At 43.2% G+C, this 21,425-nt stretch overlaps 1 protein-coding gene and 1 non-coding gene across 6 annotated transcripts; one reads left to right on the forward strand and one right to left on the reverse strand.

Annotated features, from left to right (window-relative positions):
* The first annotated feature begins 29 nt into the window (after positions 1-29).
* Positions 30-21,391, forward strand: invs (inversin). Of its 5 annotated transcripts, none has more exons than XM_062422138.1 (19): positions 30-160; positions 747-861; positions 8,003-8,102; positions 8,980-9,146; positions 10,543-10,716; positions 11,340-11,507; positions 11,742-11,922; positions 12,406-12,515; positions 12,984-13,155; positions 13,974-14,129; positions 14,224-14,345; positions 15,251-15,358; positions 15,464-15,570; positions 15,650-15,859; positions 16,480-16,685; positions 16,847-17,423; positions 18,021-18,172; positions 20,572-20,658; positions 20,733-21,391. In XM_062422138.1, the coding sequence occupies exons 2-19, from the start codon at positions 859-861 to the stop codon at positions 20,846-20,848; spliced, it is 2,916 nt and encodes a 971-aa protein (XP_062278122.1). In that variant the 5' UTR covers positions 30-160; positions 747-858; the 3' UTR covers positions 20,849-21,391. The 5 variants fall into 5 exon arrangements, with proteins under 5 accessions (XP_062278122.1, XP_062278125.1, XP_062278126.1 ...); XM_062422141.1 differs by having other exon boundaries at positions 8,983-9,146; XM_062422140.1 differs by having other exon boundaries at positions 108-160; positions 751-861.
* trnat-ugu (transfer RNA threonine (anticodon UGU)) lies at positions 20,289-20,361 on the reverse strand. Its single transcript has one exon. It is a non-coding gene; the product is annotated as a tRNA-Thr (tRNA).
* Positions 21,392-21,425: the final 34 nt, after the last annotated feature.

Below are 21,425 nucleotides of genomic sequence, written 5' to 3' on the forward strand. Positions count from 1 at the left end.
ATGATTCGGAGAACTACAATCATGGCGTTATTTTTTGTGGCGTTGTAATAAGGCAATGGGAGTTGTAGTTTTTTTGTAGCCCAGACGGTGGCGATTCAACGGGGCGCCTTGGAAGAAAACTTTCTAAAGACTTTCATCTGAGAGAAAAGGAAACAAAACGGTAAATACAGCACTAGCGAAGAGGTAGTGAAAACAACTCGTAATTAGATCACAAGAACATTAAGTTGATTATTCGTTTATACGTTGTCACACATTTGTTCCCCAGGACTTCTTTTAGTACGCTTATGAATAACTGATTTCTCTTTTACAGGGGCGAGTTGCATCATTTTGCTTCACTTTTTTGCAATACTAAGTTCGACCTGTTTTCACCAACAGATGTAGCAATGCATTTCTATGTGGATCAAGAAAAAAAGATATTTTTTGCGGCAGAAAACTTGTTTGAGGTTAAAACCTTCAGCTACTGTGATGCTCAACTCTCCCAAAATCTCTGCACGTAGGTTCTTCAACACAGAAATGGTGTAGTGCAGTTGCTGCTTATTTGAACACCACCTACCAAAACTTCAAAGCAAAGATTATAACTAAATTTTAATAATTGTTGCATCTCGTCAGATAAGACAAAAACCTGTCACTGTGAAGCATCCCACCCACTGTATATAAACAGCACAGTAGCAATGTTATGCTGGCAGTTAATTGTGTGAACAGGTGGGCTGGTCTCAGCATGTGATTGATCCTCTTTCTCTGCCCAGGCAGGAGCCAGGATCAGGGCAGGTAGGGGACCTGGACGGTGGGTGCATCCTCACCCATCAAGGATGCACTGATCTGGGGAACATCTGCTGAAGTTTCCCCCTGAACACAGCTATGGTAAGAAGAATACAGCACGCAAAGAGCAGCTATGCAAATGTAGTTTGAGTATCCTGTCATAATCAGCAGTTACTTTAGCGTTTACGCCCTGCTGCCGGTTTGTCTTTCTATTCTGAGAGTCAAAGCCATTTGAGACTACATGTAGCAAACCTAATTATGTGTGCTGTAACAGCCTAATTGTTAAGGAGATTAAGGTGTAATGTTGAATTGAATCCCAGCATTAATATTTTATGGGCTAAAGCTGTCCATAGGGGGTTCACAGTGTGAAAGCAACTCACAGATGGAGACAGAGGAAGGTTTCTCTCACTCCCTCCTTCTGAATATTAGTGGCAAAGTACTGGTGCTTGACCAAAATAAATAAACAAAAAAACTTCTGTACATTTTAATATATATCACTATATCTGCTAAGGTATGAAACATCACTTGTTGAGTTGTCTTGTGTGTTTAGTGCATCAGATTGTATAGTAATGTAAATTCAAATGTTAGACATCAAACTTGTATATCACAGGTAAGAAAAACAAAATATGATATGATTGTATTGATTGATGATAACAAATATTAATATATATTGCCCAGCACTACAGTGTATGTTATAAGTTTACTGAGACGTACTGGTGTCAAGATCTAAGATTTGAAACTAAACTGACTGACAGTGATTGGTTGATGTGATCAACACTATGTGTCTCTACACGGACAGCAGGACAGAGTTCAGACCAAAACATCAAAACTGTATAGGTAAGAACTGAGTTGGCTAGACAGACTTGATATTTATTGTAATAAATAATAAGTAATTTCTCTTTATATTGGAAGTAAACAAAGACTTAATTGATGAATACAGCTTGGAGCATTTGCTTGTTCTGGTTCCTGTATTCTTAGTGGGAGTTGTTTGGAGTTTTTTTTTCTTTCCTGAAGTGTTTTTTGAGGACATTTTTAATATTTTAATCACAGACTATGGAGAGTTGACAGTAAATGAAGGATAGAGAGATGCAACAAAGGTCAGACTTGAAGTGGGGACATTACAATGAATGGGCAGCATCTTAACACCTAAACTATGGGAGCACTGGATGAGGATTGAATAATCTTCACAGAAGCTCAGTAGTATTGAAAATCAAAAGTGAGATATGTGAGGCCAAAAGCTAATCTGATGTATGATTGAAATTGGACTGTAATAATTAATTACTGATTAACAACTGGATTTTCTCTTGATTAATTGATTCCATAAATATAATGACAGATGCCTATTACAATTTACAAGACCAAAATGTGTGTCATCCAACAGTCAAAAGACATACAGGTATTCAATTTACAACAGTGTGCTAGCAAATCACCACACTTGAGAAACCTTGACCAGCATATATTCATGCTTGATGATTTTATCGATAAACTGATGATCAAGATTGTTTATATTTTTGTTAACTGATTGAGAGATTGAATCACAGTATAATAATGTCTTCTCTGAGTGTTCCTGTCAAATTCAGCCTTTTGTTACTTTTGTTTTGTCAGATGAAATCCAGAAACGTTTTTAGTAGCCTGTGTTGTTGTCTCGTCTTGAGCCCCAAGGCAAACTGAGCCACGTATCAGCAGTTATTTTCTTCAGTAATCATATAGGTATATTCTCTGAAGTAAGCTAACCTTGTCTAAAGGTGGGATACACAGTGTACTATCACTCTATCTCTCTATCCACTTCTCGTTTCGCCCTCTCCTCCCTTTTCTGATTTTCTCCATCTTTTTCCATTTCGCATTACTCCGATTGATTTTTTTGTTTGTTTTTCCAGCTGATTATGTCCCTGTACTCTGATTCGCCGGTGGGCACATTGCTCTCTGCACTTTAATTGGACATTTAATTAGATCACAGTTTTAGTCCAATTAGACTCAGAGGTGTGGGGAAAAGGGGGATGGAGGGGAGAAGAGGAAAAAGTCCCCAAGCTGGTCTCCGTCTCCCTTCTTCGTCTGTCTTTTTCTGTCCGCCTTGCCGTCTCTCTCCCCTCGCTCCTGAGGGCTGCTCATTAGTGATATAATGGGATGACACAAAACACACAGCTCTCCTTACTCTCAGAGTGTCTCGAACAACGCCTCAGCCACACAGGCAAGGTGCCGGGGACTGTATCCACTCACTGTTGCAGAGATTGTGGGCTTGTTTTTTCTTCATAAAGTCTGCACTCTTCCTTTTTGGTACTGAAGCTGCAGAGGGGGTAAGCAAAAGTGTTTTGAGACGAGCCAGAGTGTTATCAGTGCCTCTGATTAATCTCCAGCACCTCCTGACAGTCTGCCAGTCACAGCCACATCGACCAGCCCACACACACACACACACACACACACACACACACACACACACACACACACACACACACACACACACACACACACACACACACACACACACACACACACACTCACACAACACAAACATTAACAGCATGCTGGGCAGAACCCTATTGACTCAGTGGAGTGCTCTGGTATGATATCACTACACCTAATGAGACTAAGATAAGCCTCATTACCAGCAGCGCTCGCTCACATGCCAGTCAAATGCAGGGACATTCTATACCAGTTTCAGCTCCCCTATGGTTCCGCCCTCTTTCCCTTTTTGTTGTCATAGTCCTCACACACAGAGCACTGACTCTGAGCATAAACAACACTGTGCCCCAGCTGGCGAAAAACACATTGGCAAACGTAAACACACGCAAACACACACACCCGGATGTATGCAGATATGCACGCACTTACGCTCAGGTGTAAGTTCTCAGAGGACACGAGTCAATCTCTGTGTCCCCTGAGCAGTCACACACACCACCTCCCTCTCTGACTCCCTCCTACCCTCCACCCTGAGGAGAAGGATAGAGAACCAGCCTTTACTGTGTCCCTCACTCTACACACACACACCTCCCTCTCTGTATGTCCATATATGTGTGTGTGCATGTATAGATGGCGTGCGTGCATGTGAACGACAGGCAGCAGGCTGGCGCTTTTTAGCCACAGGCGTCACTACCTGACCCCCATGGCTGTGAGATTGACAGCTGTGGTCCCGCCTAATTGCATTACTCTCCCAGGTGATTGGCTCACACCCGGGGGGCTCATTTGTCGGGATGCATTGTGGTAATGATGTAAATTAGCAGATCTGTGTGTCACTCAGCCATCTCCCCCCCTGCTGATTGGCCCCGCTGTGCTCCAGGGCTCGGCCCCCAGCTGAGGGAGCCAGCTCATTGGTCCTTGGGGAACCGGGTAGTCCCCCAGAAATAGAGCTTTACAGATTGGGCATCCCTGTGGGCTGATATTATCCATCCTCCTACCTCTTTACCTGTCAGTCAAAACCCAGGGACTGTCCCTGCAGCCTCTATCTCCTATCACACACACACACTCACACAGAGACATGTAGGTGGTATAGGCACCTGAAATAGACCAATGTTGGCTAAGACCCTGAACACACTCTATTCTAACTGTATAAACTGTTTGAAAATACACTTATATAAAAAGTGTGTATATGTGTGTGTGCACAGTTGACTATAATAGAAATAAAGGCCACAGGCTCCAGTTCTGTTCCCCACTGCTTACCCAGCATGTCTGAGCTATGTCCTCTATCAAACCCAGACACCATCACAGTGACAGAGAGTTAGAGAAACATATAAACAAACACACTTGTGCACAAACATGCATGGACAAACTTTGACTCCCTGGTTTCTGTGGTTTCTGATCTGTCTCAATAGCATCAATTGAAGTGTTAGTTACAGTAAATGTCCTGTGTGTGTGTGTGTGTGTGTGTGTGTGTGTGTGTGTGTGTGTGTGTGTGTGTGTGTGTGTGTGTGTGTGTGTGTGTGTGTGTGTGTTTGTGTGTGTGCGTGTGTGTGTGTGTGTGTGTGCGTGTGTGTGTGTGTGTGTGTGTGTGTGTGTGTGTGTGTGTGTGTGTGTGTGTGTGCGTGTGTGTGCGTGTGTGTGTGTGTGTGCGTGTGTGTGCGTGTGTGTCAAATGGCAGCAGTGTGTATGTGCACAGCACTCCTGTAGTTTTGCTGAAAGGTTTTGTGGAAGTGTCTGTATTCTTTGTTAAACTGGCTGCCGTTATATGCGGCAGAATATGAATAAAGACTAAATAATGTCAGCATCAGCATGAATCAATACTTATACAGATGCACAATCACTTGGTCTGGACCTCAGCCTGTGATCAATAGTTTACTCTGAGTTATTGTCTTCATATTAACAAGTGGAGTGCTCCCTGAGGAACGTGTATGAATGGCTAAATGAGCCCACTCCAAACCTCTCAACAGGACCTGGCGTTGTTTTTACACCCTCCTTTGTTTGAGTTCAGACACTGCATCTCAAAAGCCTTTTTAGCCAAATTTGGATGCACTGTAGGTGTTTCCAAAACACTCAGGTCCTCATGAAACTCTAATTGCCTGCTCTCTGCAATCTGAATGTCCCTCACATCAATTCATGTATTGATGTGTTTCTCTCGTGTCAGTGTTTGGCAAACTTATGATTTATTTTTTTCTGCATCCAAGATTATTTATAAATCAATTCATATTTTTTATTGTAGCAGCTGGGGGACTTTCATATTGACTCCAAAAATATAGAAAAATATCAAAATATGTCAACAAAAGTCAAGTAAAAGTTTTTAATGAGCTGCTGTCATAATTGAAAAGAAGTAGGGTCAATATCAGATTGCTTCATTTTTCTCTGTGTAACAGGCTGGTAATATCAGAATCGTGATCTTTGTGAAGGTGCAGCTATGGCATCTTAGTGCTTTTCTGCATGTTAGATATTAGTACTTCCACCACACATGTGGAACAGCCTTCCTCACCATCTGAGGGCCACAGAGACTATAGTCTCATTTGAAAAAAGAGACTTGACCTTTCTATTCAGGAAGGCTTTTTCATCTTAACTCTTATGACTATTTATGCCTCTATTCATGTCTGTACGTCCTTCTGTCCACACGTCTGTCCCATTCTCGTGAACAAGATATCTCAGGAAAGCCTTGAGGAAATTTCTTCAACTTTGTCACCAACGTCTCAGATCTCAGAAAACACATTTTTTGGCTATAACTCAAGAATTCATTGACTAATTATGACAAAGTTTCACACAAATGTCTAATATGATAGAAATGTTATTTCCAAAATGTCAAAAGTCAACTTGACACCATAATGCATACATCCATCCATCCATTTTCTGACATTTATCTGGGACTGCGTTGCTGTGGCATTAGACTGAGTAAGGAAACCCTGGCATCCTTCTCTCCAGCATCGCCCTCCAGCTTGTCCTGGGGAATCCTAAGGTGTGTTCTGGGTCTGCCAGAACACGTAGGAACATCATAATGTTCTGCAATAACACGCCATTACTCAAGAACACAAAGGGAGATCGTGACCATATTTCACATTTGGCCGGATGCTTCATTGGTGACACTAATCTTGGGTTCCCACCTTGAAACTGTGGTGATTGTATATATCTTCAGCGCTGATGGGTTGAAGAAGTGTGTGAAGTAGCCATGTCTGAGAACTTGTAGCTTAACTGCAGTAACATCCATATCTGAACCATCACCTACTGGCTACAACTTCTATCAGAATAAGCTTTAGTGGCCAAACATGTGAGGCAGTATTTCTATTTACTTTATGTTGTGTGTTCTATGTTATTAATACTGTAGCACTTTGAGTTTCACTATGAATGAAAAGTGTGGTACAAATTAAATGTATTACTATTATTGCTATTAGACAGTGTGTGTTTATGCACACATGCACGTGCATTACTGACTGAGTAATCACTGTAAATTAAAGATGTTCGGAGATGCTTGTGGTTGATTCTGGTAAAGTTCCTGTAAAAACTCTCTCTCATGGAAAATCGTTTCCCATGACGTGGCACATGTGCCAAACACACACATACACACACACACACACACCTTGAAGTGCCGCATCTACCATCTCTCCCTCTCACCCTCCTTTACCTACTTTGCAGTAAATGTAGTAACTAACCTGTATTAAGTTGCCGCCACTACTTGGCAGAGCGTGAGAAAGCAGCGAGCATGATGGGTAATTGCCGTACTGCACGCAGTGTCTACAGGAGCACTCTTTATGAGGTGACGGCGGGGAGTGAGAGTGGGATGAGAAAGAAGGAGGGAGGACACCGGAGTATTCCCTCCTCCCTTCAGATCTCCTCAGTTTTCTGACCAAGAGTTTGAAAGTTTTAAGGCTTTTGTAATCAATCTGCCTATACCTTATAGATGATTTGATAAGATTTTCTCCATCAACACTTTTTATATCTTAGATTTCATACATAATGCCTCTGATCAATTTGTGCGTCTGTTAATGAAAATGTCTTGGAGAAATCTCAAGATTGTGGCATGAGTTTGGTTTGCGCCTCTAGCGTTTACGTGTTTAGGGGCAATAATTGATTTCTGTGTTGTGCCCCGCAGGGCTTGTCCCACATCTCTAAACACGCACATTCATGCACACACACACACGCACAGCAAAGCATGTTGAAGTATTAATGAGACATGAATAAGACATGAAGAGAGACCCCCCTCTTACACGCTCACACCCTCCCCAGCTGCTTCCTGTCTGCAGATTACCCAGCTTTCACTGGGCTCTGGTTAAGTGGGGCCAGGAAGAGATTTAACCCCCCCAGCAGGAGCAGACACACACACACACACGCACAAACACACACACATAGTCACACTCCTTACTATCAGCAAACATTGTCTTGCTTATTATGTTATTGGAAATTATCTGATTTGTTGTGTGGTTGACGGCTAATGGGGCTTCAGGTGTTTGTTAACTGGACGAAATATGATTGATGTTCAAGGATAATCACTTTATGTCTGCTCCTTGGTGGTTTGCAAGCAGCAGGAGCATTAAGTAACTGCTTCAGCTTGACGTGTAATGTAAACTGAACTGTGTGTGGAGGTGGCAGTTACCTCATTTTTTTCAAATTCAAATTTTAGGTTCGTGGAAGTGATTTTGAGATTCCCCGAAGTCACAATGCTCATTGTGGCGTTAAACATGATACTATCCATTTACTCTTTTATTGTATTATTAAATAAAAGAAAATAAAGGAAACAGTCTAGACTCAGCTTAATGTCACTGTATTAAACACTTGATATGTAAATTGTGTGTATGTTGCTGCAAGTTGAGTTTTGACCTTCCATGTGTTTGTGTTGTAGGCCTCAGCGACGTCTAGCCAGGGACCTGCCTATCTGGGCTCCCAGGTTCACGCTGCAGCTGTCAACGGAGATAGAAGCGCCCTTCTCAAACTCATCACAGGTAAATAGCCCTAAAAATGATTCACTACCACTACCTCAGCTGCGTCACACAGGTGAAGCAGACACACAGGAGAGCTTTCAGTTCACATAAATATGTAATACTGTAATGCTTTATTGATTTCTATACGGACATTTTCTCTGCATTTTTACCATCTGCAGAGAAGTCAGAGTGCAGGGTCAGCTGCAGCAGAGCACCCATGCCGCTGGTAGGAAATTTGTTTTGCACAGACAAACTACAGCAGAGCAAGTGCTCGCCAGCATGCAAACCTGAACCCTGTCCCTGCTGCTAAAGGATAGTCCCCCTGATGCACAAAGGCACCCTTCCTGCAAAGTGCTGACATTAGCTAGACAATTACCTATGTTGATGTTTAAAGAGGAATATGTAGAAAATTGAGTCTTACTCAGGCTGTATAATAGAAATGTGGCCAATATATGAAGAGGATCAAATTCATTTTGCAAATGAAGCTACTTTTCGCAAGGAGCAAACACAGTCCTTTAGTTTATAAGTGATACAGTATTTCCTTATTGCTCCCACCTGCTTTAAATAAATTGATATATTTATAAAAGTGGAAGTGGGAATTCACACAAAACTGAAACAATGAAAGGGTAAAGGTATACAGAGTTGCCTTTTAAAAAACTGTTTATAATGTGTGTCACAAGCCACATAATTCTACTTTGCTAAGAAAAAAAAAATTAATGCATAGCAACTAAAATCGTGTTCTCTGTCAAAGTGTATCTTCTGACTTAAACCTTCAACCTCCTCTTCTTCTTGGTTTGTATGTGTGTGTGTGTGTGTGTGTGTGTGTGTGTGTGTGTGTGTGTGTGTGTGTGTGTGTGTGTGTGTGTGTGTGTGTGTGTGTGTGTGTGTGTGTATGTAGCAGAGCCCTCACTGCGGGACCGTGAAGACCAGTTTGGTCGGACCCCTTTGATGTACTGTGTACTGGCTGACCGCCTGGATTGCGCAGAGATTCTGCTGAAGGCCGGAGCATCGGTCAACAAGACAGACCATAGCCAGCGCACTGCTCTGCACCTCGCTGCACAGAAGGTAAAGACTCCACACATTCACAGGTGCAAACACAAATGTTGACCATTAGACGTGTGGCAGCCCTTTTTGTGATGAAAGGTATGGTAGTGCATTTTTGGAATAAAGTTGACCAAATGAATCCGCAGCAATGCAAAAAAGGATGGATTTTAAAAAAGAGGAATGTGTCTAGAAGACATTTGGTGGCAAAAAAGAAATTTTGACAGTCCATAAGTTCTATAAGCTCCAGTGGGAAGCCAGTGCCCCCTAGTGGCTGCGGTTATGGCCTTTGGGCTTCTGGAGAGGAATCTTAACTCAGTTATAAGCCTTATAACCTATAAGCATTGTAGCTATGAGAATTACTTGCACACACACATTATCAATTATTCTGAATGGACAATGTCCTGTTTCACTGCCACGGAATCCTGTGAAAAAAGATAGAAAACTGTTCCAACATTAAGAGGCTTGATGTTCTTTGCAGGTCAGTTCAGACTCAGGGACAGTTAGAAGAGACGATATTAATGAGAACACTGCTTGACAGGGTGGTCTGTTCTCTCAAGAGTGATGCAGCAGGAAAATAGTGGGATGTAAGGCTTATAATATCTCTTTACGACTCACCGGTACCTTTTTTATGGTAGTATACTGATGTGGGATCGTCATATCATTGAAGAAAGAGTGGAGGTAATAGGCTATTTGGGTTTGTGTGTGTGTTTGTATGTGTGTGTGTTGGGGGATGATAGTGATGGGAAGCCCTGTCTCTTTGACATCTGATCAATAAGTGGCTGAGACAGGGAGAGAGGCCAGGGATTACCAATCTAATTGGACTGAGAATAGGGAGGATGGGAACACGCACACACACACACACAAACACACACACACACACACACACACACACACATACACACACTCACTCACCGTCTAGATGCATGCTCACACACAAGATAGATCCGTCAGACTGTGGCGTTGTGGTCACAGGATGGCAAATATACAAAACACACGTGTAGGCCGTCTCCCTCATATAGACATACAACCTCCCGTCCTTTGACAGATGTTGCGCAATACATCACCCAGAGGCTCAGGGATGAGAGGCTTAGACCAAAACTGAGGATGATGATGAAGGTAATGATGATGATGTGGATGGGGGCGACAGGCAGCGAACAGCTGCTGTGCCAGGCCACAGAGCCGCTGTTTACTGTTTAACAGCTCATCACACACGCTGAGCAGAGAGGCAGGAGGAGTGAACGAAGATGGATGACCTGTGGATTGAACCAGACACTGCTAAAAGCCTGGGGAGCTTGTGTATGTGGGAGTGTTTGTGTCACTGCTGCTGGTTCATGACTAATTTTGAGGTGAATTGCTGATTTCTGAGCTACTTTGGTTAGAATACTTTCTCACAGGGATCTTTGTGTCTGTGTTGCAGGGGAACCTGCGTTTCCTGAAGCTGCTGCTGTCCAGACGTGCTAACTGGCTGCAGAAAGATTTAGAGGAGATGACCCCGCTCCACTTAGCCACCCGACACCCCTCTCAAAAAGCCCTCGCCCTCCTGCTCAAACACATCGGACCCGGAGAGGTTGACACACAGGACAAGAACAAGGTAGTACAGTACAGATACACACACAGAAAACGTCGGAAGCTTGTTTGTCTTTACAACTGTTCATAGTTTGTCCTTAGACAAAAACTAGCCAGTCTGGGCATCTGACCAATAACCTGCAAAGAGATAACTGATGGACTGAAGATAGTTTGTTACAAGCACCAGGAATTTGAGTTCATACACACATAACCACACTCACATAGCAGCGAACGATTTAACAATCTGCGGCTTTGTCCTGTGTTCTGCTGATAAGACCACAAACACACAGTCTCCTCTGTCTGCTGGAGCTGATGTGTATCTGACATCAGTAGTTAGTTTTGTAATAATCCAATATGCATCATCGTGTCAGATGACAGTGGTTTCAGCAAATCTCAGAATAGCTCAGTAGCCGTCATGAAGGCAGTATCTGGGTTACAATCACTGCTCCCCGCTGGATCTTCAATATGAGCTTTGTGTAACATGCAGCCCTCATATTTCCTGACCATGTCATAGTGGAGTTATTTTTTTAACATAAATGGAAACCTCAAATCTGGTGCTACAACAGGCCCCTCTGTGTTTGACTCCATTCATCATCTTTGTCTCTCTTTTCTTGTTTGTTTCTCTCTCTCGCTTCCTCTTTTTTACAGCAAACTGCTCTCCACTGGTCAGCGTTTTATAACCGACCAGAACATGTGCGCCTTCTTATCAAGCATGATTCCAATATCGGCATCCCTGACAGTGAGGGCAAGATACCTCTGCACTGGGCCGCACACAGTCAGGAGCCCAGCGCCACACAGACTGTCCGCTGTATACTGGTACACATCAGCATTCATGTACACACACACAAATAAAGCTGTCATCATCATCATCATCATCCTCTGCCCTGACCTGTCAGTCTGCATGGGTTTTTCAATGCAGCCATCGTGTGTGTGTGTGTGTGTGTGTGTGTGTGTGTGTGTGTGTGTGTGTGTGTGTGTGTGTGTGTGTGTGTGTGTGTGTGTGTGTGTGTGTGTGTGTGTGTGTGTGTGTGTGTGTGCGTGCGTGTGTAGGAGGCAGCTCCCACAGAGTCCCTCTTGAACTGGCAGGACTATGAGGGTCGGACGCCTCTGCACTTTGCTGTTGCCGACGGTAACGAGGCAGTGGTGGAGGTGCTGACATCTTACGAGGGCTGTAATGTGACAGCTTATGATAACCTCTTCAGGACTCCGCTGCACTGGGCTGCTCTGCTCGGTGAGTGAACACAACTCCTGCATGTGACCTGCTGCCGTCTGACTGACCGCTACACACTGAAAATAAAGTTCAAAGAGTTCAATGTGCAAATTATGTTCTTTGCCCAAAAAAACAACATTCTTACGAGGAAATGTTTTTCACTGGCAAGCTATTTATAGTCTGTCATAATCAAGTCAAAGCTGTATCAGTTATTGGCAACATGATAAGAAGATGTTTTATGTACTTTCTTCAGATTTAGGATTCTTATAAGTTGGTTTTATTGCACCATACAAAGACAAGTTGTCAGTAATTGTACAGTAAACAGTGACAGTTGACTTATGTCGACTCAGAGAACCGGACTTTCTTCTGTTCTGTTAACAGTTTGTAAAGTTAACTGAAAGAACATAGGGCCTGAGTATAGCTGAGCAGTTGTCCCAGCTGCTCACATCCTTTTCATTATCTGTCAGCAGGCACATAAATGTAATGCAAATGTGTGTTTTTCAGGCCACGCCAGAATCGTCCATCTGCTGTTGGAGAGAAACACATCGGGCACGATTCCCTCTGATAGCCAAGGAGCGACACCTCTGCACTATGGAGCTCAGAGCAACAATGCTGTGAGTCAGGAAGCTGGAAAACGTGCTGAGTCAGCATCATGCAACTCTTCCCATACTGTTGTCATTGTCTATATGTTTTGATACTTTAACTGATATTCAAAGTTTGATCTCGACCTTGGAAATACCAAGATATTTCAAGATTGTATAACTTGATTGTTCAGTGGGATCCAAAGCTTGTAATAGCCTTAAAAAGAAGGTTAAATTATGGTTAATTAGAAATTTGGGACTGTAATGATATCTACTCGCATCATTTCTGTCATTTGTATTTTGCTGTTTGACATGGAGGTGTTTTATTGATAATTATATTGGTATTTATTTAATTGGTTTGTTGGAATTTTGATGTTGCCAAGACGCACAAATCTGTAGTGTAATCACTAAAAGAAAACAAAACTTAGAGTAATTGTTTGTGTGTGTGTGTGTGTGTGTGTGTGTGTGTGTGTGTGTGTGTGTGTGTGTGTGTGTGTTTAGGAGACAGTGGGTGTATTTTTGTCCCACCCGTCCGTGAAGGATGAACCCGATCTGGAGGGGAGGACAGCCTTCATGTGGGCCGCTGGGAAGGGCAGTGATGATGTCATCCGTACGATGCTGGCCCTCACGCCTCACATTGACATCAACATGGCAGACAAGTATGGAGGCACTGGTGAGTGCCTGTGAAACAAGAGGAGGAACTGAGGCTCCTTTAAACTGCTTTGACCCTATCTTTGATCTATCCCCACCTTTGATGACACAAAACCCCCGGACATGACACACACACACACAACTTCACACTTGTTCTGTTGGTTTTTCCAGAGTGCGGCCTGTTGCTTGTTTTAGGCTAGGGATGATGATGTCACAAGGGATTCCCCCCAAGGTGCTAGAGACTGTGAGACTAAGGGAAAGAGGGAAGTGATACTGTCAGCAAAATTAGTATAAGCTTGCTGAATAGACACCCACCACTGCCAGCTCTGTCCTCTGACACACACACATGCAGACACACATGACTTACTGCAACACTCTGACCCCCCAGGGCTGTTAGGTCGTATAATCTCCATGGCGATAGCCCCTCCACTCAGCCGGGCGGTCATTGTTTATGCATGCATAACATGCGACAGTTGACTCATGCTAATGAGACGGTGTGAAGGGCAGTGCAGCTCACTGGTGCCCAGATCCCCTCCATGCACTTGACTCTAGTCTGTACTGTCTGGGGACTGGAGAGAGGGGGAGCAGGGGGAGCCACGAGGAGGCTTAAGTGTGTTGCTCCTCATTAAATTTCTCTGTCTGTTTAACCCTCCATTGACCAGGAATTTAGCCACAGCCAAGAGGGGATCAGCAGTCGGGTGGGATAGATGAACAAAGACGAGGCAGGCGAGGGAGGAGCAATCATCCTGAGGGTGATTCTTGCCCAGTTAGACATCTTGCATTCTTATCTGGGGATAATTTTCGTTGTGTGTGTGTGTGTGTGTGTGTGTGTTCAAACAGCACTTCATGCAGCCTCCTTGTCAGGCCATGTGAGCACAGTGAAGCTTCTGCTGGAGAGGGGAGCAATGGTAGACTCTCTGGACGTGATGAAACATACGCCAATGTTTCGCGCCTGTGAGATGGGACACAGGGATGTTATACTTACACTCATCAAAGGTGGGTGTCAGTGGTTCTATAAATATATATAAGTTCTATATGCAAGTCTTGTCAGGTAAATGCTTCAACTAAAGTCTAAATGTATTGAATAAAGGTTCTGCACATGTGGACCTGGTAGACGTGGATGGTCACACTGCTTTGCACTGGGCAGCTCTTGGAGGGAATGCTGAGGTCTGCCAGATACTAATGGAGAATGGGATTAGTCCCAATGTACAGGTACATACAGCGTACATGGTGGTACAAAAACAAAGGAATGGTTCAAAAATGTTTAATGGCTTGTTTTTTAGTTGGTACTCGTCTATTACATTACCCAGGTTTCTTTTTCTGAGTCATCTATCCCTTTATATTTTAATAGGTATGCAACTACAGCTGTCTAGCCACAATCTTCATTCAGCATACAAAAAGCACTTAACGGATAAGTTCATGATTTTTCAAGTTTGTCTTAAAACAACAGTCAGGTGCCCATATGAACACCAAGAGGTGTTCCTTGCTGTATTCATTTTTCTCCTGCTCATACTTACCATTAGAAAATCCTTTCATAATGCACTTACAACAATGTTAGTGTGGTGGGACCAAATTCACAGACCTCATTTTGAGCAAAAATGTATTTTAAGTTTTATTTAAAGAAATTATGTGCTTCAGGCTACGTCTGAGTCAGTCGAATAAAGTTAGTTACAGTCTTTTTAGTGAAAATAAAATATTCTCTCATTGTGTCACCACGGAGTGTCTTCTTGTTCAGCTGCAGTAGAAGATCATACTATAAAGAGGGAATTTGACACAATAAAGTACATTTGAGCACCAATCTCAAAACATGTTTTCTATATTTTTTATACCTTTTTTAAACCTTTTAAGTTCTTCATCTGTATATTCATTGAGCAATCAATCCAACTGCATCTAAAAAAAATAAACACAAGAACATCAAATCTGTAATGATAGACTGCTGTAGCATCATGTTAGCTTTGGCTACATTATTGAAGAATGTAGATCTTGTCCCTCATTAATTGCTTTAGAAATAATTGGAAAGCTGGAGCTGCATATCCACGATGTAACAAAGGAAAGATGGCTTTTGAGATAAAACCTTCCCATCTACTTCATGATAATATTTGACTACTGTTGTGCAGGACCAGGCAGGACGCACTCCTCTGCAGTGTGCCGCTTATGGCGGCTACATCACCTGCATGGCTGTGCTCATGGAGAACAATGCTGATCCAAACATACAGGACAAGGAGGTAAGAGTCCTCTCATAGGGTCTGTTCACACATGCCTCCATGTTATCTGAACTTTCCAAACACAACTACAGCATGATTGGGTGATCTTTCTGTATGGGTGCACAGGGGCGGACTGCTCTCCACTGGTCATGCAACAATGGATATCTGGATGCTGTGAAGCTACTTCTGGGTTACAACGCCTTCCCTAACCACATGGAGCACACTGAGGAGAGGTGAGGAGAGAGTGAATGATGACTTAGGAACTGACAGTAAAGTGGATCTATGCATGACACCTGTCTTTTTGCCATGCAGGTACACGCCACTGGACTACGCTCTGCTGGGTGGGCACAGTGAGGTGACTCAGTTCATGCTGGAGCATGGCGCTCTGTCCATAGCAGCCATCCAGGACATCGCTGCTGCCTCCATCCAGGCTGTCTACAAGGGATACACCGTCCGCAAGGCCTTCAGGGAGAGAAAGCAGCTCCTCATGAGGCACGAGCAACTGCGCAAGGATGCAGCCAAGTGAGAGATAAGCTTATACATTCACACAATTCAGACACATGCACACATTTACATATTTGTGTGCCCAGACTTACACAGAGCCACACAATCTTTCATTCCTGTTTCTGTCTTCATTATCTGTCTCAGTTGTCTTCTTCTTCTCGCCCCTATATAGAAACAGTCACACTCGCTCCATATCTATCTTTCTGTCTGTCATCCCTGCACACATATAAATCTTCTTCCTGTCTCTCTCTTCAGGCTTGTTCTCCTTTTGTCATTTGCTTACCAATCTCACCTTTATTCTCTCTTACATGAAGTGTTTGAGAAGCTAATTTCTTTTTAAGCGGGCACATCGACTTCAAGTTTTGTTTTTACTTGTTTTTTTAAGCAGGCGATTTCATTGAGATAAAAGTTTTGTAGTTTTCCAATCTGTGCCCAGATGTATGATACTTAAAATTGTATTAGATATTATAAGTAGATGGCTCATTTCTGCAGTGATCCATCATCAAGTTTCCTTTTAAAACGTACATTTGAAACAAGTGTTCATTCATGTGTTTCTCCATCTGGACCTTGGCTGTTCATGTGTTTTTTTCCAGATAAAGTTGTCACATTAAGGTTCTTCTGACTTTCTTTGTGTTCAGGAAACGAGAGGAAGAACAACGGAGAAGAGAAGCTGTGCAGCGAGTTGCCACTGTAGAGAAACGAAAGGTCTCAGTGGTAAGAGCAGAGCAGGAGAAGCTCTCCTTAGTGAACATTATAGAGAACTTATCCATGAATGACTCAGTGGTGGAAACAAAGAAAACATCCAAACCTGAACGCACTAAAAGCAAAGAGGAAAGACACAAAGGTACGAAACAGATGGAAATACTTAAATATGTAATAATCCACTTTCAGCTGGAAGTGTTCATGGTATCTATGGTGACAATTTTATTTTTTTGTCTTTACTATCATTAAATACCGAGTAGACAACATAATGTCTTTTCTATATCCACTGCTTCACCCCACCAGGCCACAAAAGCAGATCCTCCAGAAGAAGTAAAGCAGCCGAACTACATGAAGTTCCTGATGCTCTGAGCCACCACTGTCATGTGACCTGTGACACTGCGCCCTGTGCTCCCCAGACCACCAGGCTGAAGGAACTACTCTCTCCTGCCAGCTGCAGCCAACCACCCAGCCTCAAACCCCGACCCCCCTCCACGCCCAAAGTCAGGGAACGACCTTCCTCAAACACATGCGCTCCTTCCAGCATGAACCAAACTGACACAATTACCAGGGAATGCATCCCTCCAAAAAAGAGAGACGCTCACACGACTGTGCAGATTGCCCCCGGCAAGACTGATGCCCTCACCTCTCCACAAAAGCACAGAAACCACAAGGAGCAAACTTCAGAAAAGGCCGCTACCAAAGATCAAACTCACACTCACTCATTAAGAAGCAGTTCATCCTCGGACCGCAGAAGCCCTTCAAGAAAAACTCAGGCTGCCACACACGCACCGATCACAAAGCGCGCACACAGGGGACAGGACAAAGAGCAGCACAGGAGAAGAAATGAGGCCGCGCGGATCATCCAGAGAGCTTGGCGAAGGCGAGTATATGTTTTTGTTCTTGATTGTGTTTGTACCTGGAAGAGTGTTCAGTAGCCAAAGCTCCTCGGTCTGTGGGACACTGGCAGTGCCATGTGGTGCCCACATGTGCCCTCTCTCACATACATGCCATCTCTCCTGTAACACCACCACCCCCCCCAATCTATGGTCTGGATGCCATCAACACTTGAGCAGTAGGGGGGAGAGCGTGGGAGATGAGTGGGACAAGGAGTCAGGGGATAGACGGGCTATAATCTAGAGCTTTCATACTGGTTTAACAAGAGGCTAAAAGTTCAGCCGTGCTGCTGTAATAGCTACCAGCAGCTTCTCTTTGCTTTTCTCTGCCTCTTACACACTGTGATTCTCTTAGAGCCTGCCAGTCCGCTGCAGGAGGGCTTCTGTTTCCATTCAGCTTTACAATTATATTCTGAATGTGCTGCCTATTAACTGCCTTGAATAAAGTCTGTTTACTTTGTTTATGCTTAGTGAGTATTAGTGTGAGGAGTTGCCAGCTTTTAGACCTTTGAACGCTGTCTGAGATTTTTTTTTATTGAACAGTGTGCGTGTGTATGCGCTTGCATGGGGACGTGTGTCTGCAGGTTCCACGCACGCAGACGGAGAGAAGCCAAGGCCTGTGAAGAGGTGGAGTCAAGTGATTTAAACCACACCCCCAACAGGAGGAAGATGGAAATACGAGCGCCACCCGCCAAACCAGCAGCGAGTAAAAGCTCTGTGCTACAAAGCATCTATGGTGAGATCATTCATATACTGCACAAAAACATGTTTTTTTGTTTTCCTGAGCACTTTTTTTTCATATTTATTTAATAACTACAACAAATCAGAAAACAGAGGTATTGGACTTCAGTCAAAAAACTGCCCTGTGCTAGCACTAAAAAAGGATAAGATTGAGAAATAATGACGTGGGAAATAAATTAAAATTGAGAAAAGCAATTACACACTGTAAACAGTTTTTAAGAGCAATGTAATATTGTACTAATGAGGGAGATGACACACTGCTAGGATAAAGAAAAACACAGTACATCCCTGTGTCCGCTGGCCGACCGAGGACATTCACAGGTCCAAGTTGAACAAATGTAAGATGTGACCCACGAATCTGCCAGAGGACACAACATATTCACATTAAAACAGGAAACACATTATTGAGTTCACAAGTTGCCTGGGCTTCATTAAAGTGAATGATCAAATATTTGTAGATTCTGGTCATAATGGAGGCTCACTTTAATGGTAAACCAACAGTGAATCACTTATTTTGGCTGGTTGATTTTCATGCCTTCATCAGCAATTTGACAGCAGAGAAATGGGGAATGACATGCACAAAGGTCCCAGGCTGGATTTGAACCAGGGATGTTGCGGTTCATGGTCTGTGCTGTAAACAACTGTACCACCAGGGCACTCTAATCAATAATATCTATTTGAAAACAGCTGCACTGTTCTCCAAAGGCTGACACTTTGAAGCATATTGCATGTCTGGCCACACCCAATCAAAGATGAAAGTAGCTGCTGACCTCCGTGATTATGACCAGACCTCTAAGAGCATCATCATCATCATCAGTAGCAGCAGCAGCAGTTTTCTGCCCTGCATGATTCAGTGTTGTTTACTGTTTGAGGCGGCCGTCCTTCCATCTTAATTGAAACCGTAGCTCTTGAATTATGTGAAAACAGTGATATTGGAAACAGAGATTTTGTAGGATCAAAGCAAGAAGCTGGAAATCAGGATGCTTGTCATACTGGTGTAGAACACGCTGTAAGTGACTAACGCTGGGAACAGGAAGCCGTGTAAATGTCTGGGTGATGCTTCAATCCACATAGAAGGACAGTATCAGCCTGGTTGCCTGTTTGGACCCTCTGGTAGGGTTTCACCCCAAAGACAGGCCTGACCTTCATCACACATCACCAGGTGATGATGGGAGAATGGGCAGAAACCTTGCCACGCCAAAACATACAAGCGTGCACGCCGTCTCCACTCACAGACAGATAGACACCCCCCACACTCTTCGCTCCAACCCAACCTTCTGACGTGGTATTCCCCTCCTCCTTCTCACCCCTCTCTCCCTCTTTCTCTCCTTCTCCCTCTCTGACAGTCCTGGCACTGTGAAAAGTTCAGAGCTGTCAGGGGGAATGTCAGACAACTGCGTAGAGCTATCCGCTGAGCACACACCCGAACCCACGACACGGTGCCACACACACACATACACACACACTCACGAGACTAATTCTTTCACTCCTTCACCTTTTTTTCAAATGTAGACAGACATTTGACACACAACTCTGAACTGGGTCACACTGCTTCGTTAATCATCATAAACCTTTATTTAATTGCCCGTGAATTATTTTATCTCAAACGTATCTTTAATATCTGTTTTCAATTTTCTGCAGCAACACACACGGAGACAGAGGAACCTATTTTTGCATCAATGATATCAAAACTATGTGTCAAAGAACTACTGTGTGCAAGTGATTTGTTGATTTTTACAACTCCACAACTTAATACACTATAATGTATACATTTATTTACACTGTAAAACCAAATAATCACACACACTGTAAGGGCAGAGGGGTGAAACCTAAATGTTCCAGACTCTCTTCATAACATAAAACAGGCAAATTACTCCAAAATCACCTTTTCAACCATCTGGCAAGTTGCTCACTGATGTGATAAAACAAAAAATGTGTAAGAATATTGTATTATGATCAATCAAACTCTTGAAACAAAATGGTATCAATTATATTAACTACCACTTGTGGAATAACTCTGAGTGTCTTTAATCAGTAAAAAGTAGTTCCTAAAAAGACCTTTTAAAAACAACTAAAGTGTGAACTTTTGGAATTAAAAAATAGCATTATCTAGGCCCCAGCGAGGATTGAACTCGCGACCCCTGGTTTACAAGACCAGTGCTCTAACCACTGAGCTATGGAGCCTTTGTTGAGTATAACTTCATCAGACAGCTGTTTAATGACTACACCTTAGACAATCATGGGTGTTGACCTGACTACATCAGTTGTACAGGTGTCCTGAGCTTTGTAGTGTAGCACCACCCCGTTTGACTTAACACTCTTTAAATGTTCTTGTGAACTGTTAATTTAAATATAGATATCATAACTTTTTTTTCTTTCCCATCTTTTTTTAAGGCAACTCTATGGCCAGACGAGGGCGTTCACTGCGGGGCTCTCAGTCCCAGCTACTCCTGGACATGCCTTTACGGACCCAGAGCCAATGTAAGTTCATGCACACACACACACATATTGTATTGTGTAGGAGTAATTTTAGGATAAATGTGCTTATTTTACAGTGAGCGGTATCGACTGTGTGCACCTGACTGAAGCCGTGAATCAAGCCAAGCAGTACTCGTACCACCTGAGACCACATAGCGCCGGACAGGGGACCAGAGGCCGAGGAAAACACTGAAGCAACATATACACACACACACACACACACACCTTATGTTCTTTGATGTTTTCTCAGCTGGCTGGCAGCCTTACCTCTATAGAATTACTATACACAATGTTCACTCAATGTGCCAAGCTTTCTAAAATTAAGCCATATGACATCAGAGCCATGACCTCACAGGGTGGGGTTAGGTCTACAGAGATGGTGTGTGTAAAAGATAACCTTTCATCCATTGTGGAAGAAACACATACACACTCCATATCCCTCGTTCTCCATCTCCTCTCGCACACACACTGAGATAACCTTTCCTCCTGTTGTGGAGAATGAGGCAGTCTATCAACAGCCGGTCATACAGATAGCCCACCTGCAGCCTCAGACACACATACACACACAGACTTACTCTCTACACACCAGTCTCTAAGTGCTTTCCTTCTCCAGAGAAAGATGTATTTCGAAACTATGCTTTTTTTTTTCTTTAATATGCATTTGCACAACAACAATCCTTATTGTGTAATTTTAGAGTTACACCTCTGTTTATTGCTTTTTTATTGTATTATTAAAAATAAATTAAAAAAATTGACACAAAAGGCAGTGC

This window comes from Scomber scombrus, chromosome 7 (assembly GCF_963691925.1).
Source record: "Scomber scombrus chromosome 7, fScoSco1.1, whole genome shotgun sequence".
NCBI lineage: Eukaryota > Metazoa > Chordata > Actinopteri > Scombriformes > Scombridae > Scomber > Scomber scombrus.

Coding starts and splice junctions, on each gene's coding strand:
- invs (XM_062422138.1), top strand. Junction 14,346..15,250: donor GGATTAGTCCCAATGTACAG/GTACATACAGCG, acceptor ACTGTTGTGCAG/GACCAGGCAGGACGCACTCC. Junction 15,359..15,463: donor CAAACATACAGGACAAGGAG/GTAAGAGTCCTC, acceptor ATGGGTGCACAG/GGGCGGACTGCTCTCCACTG.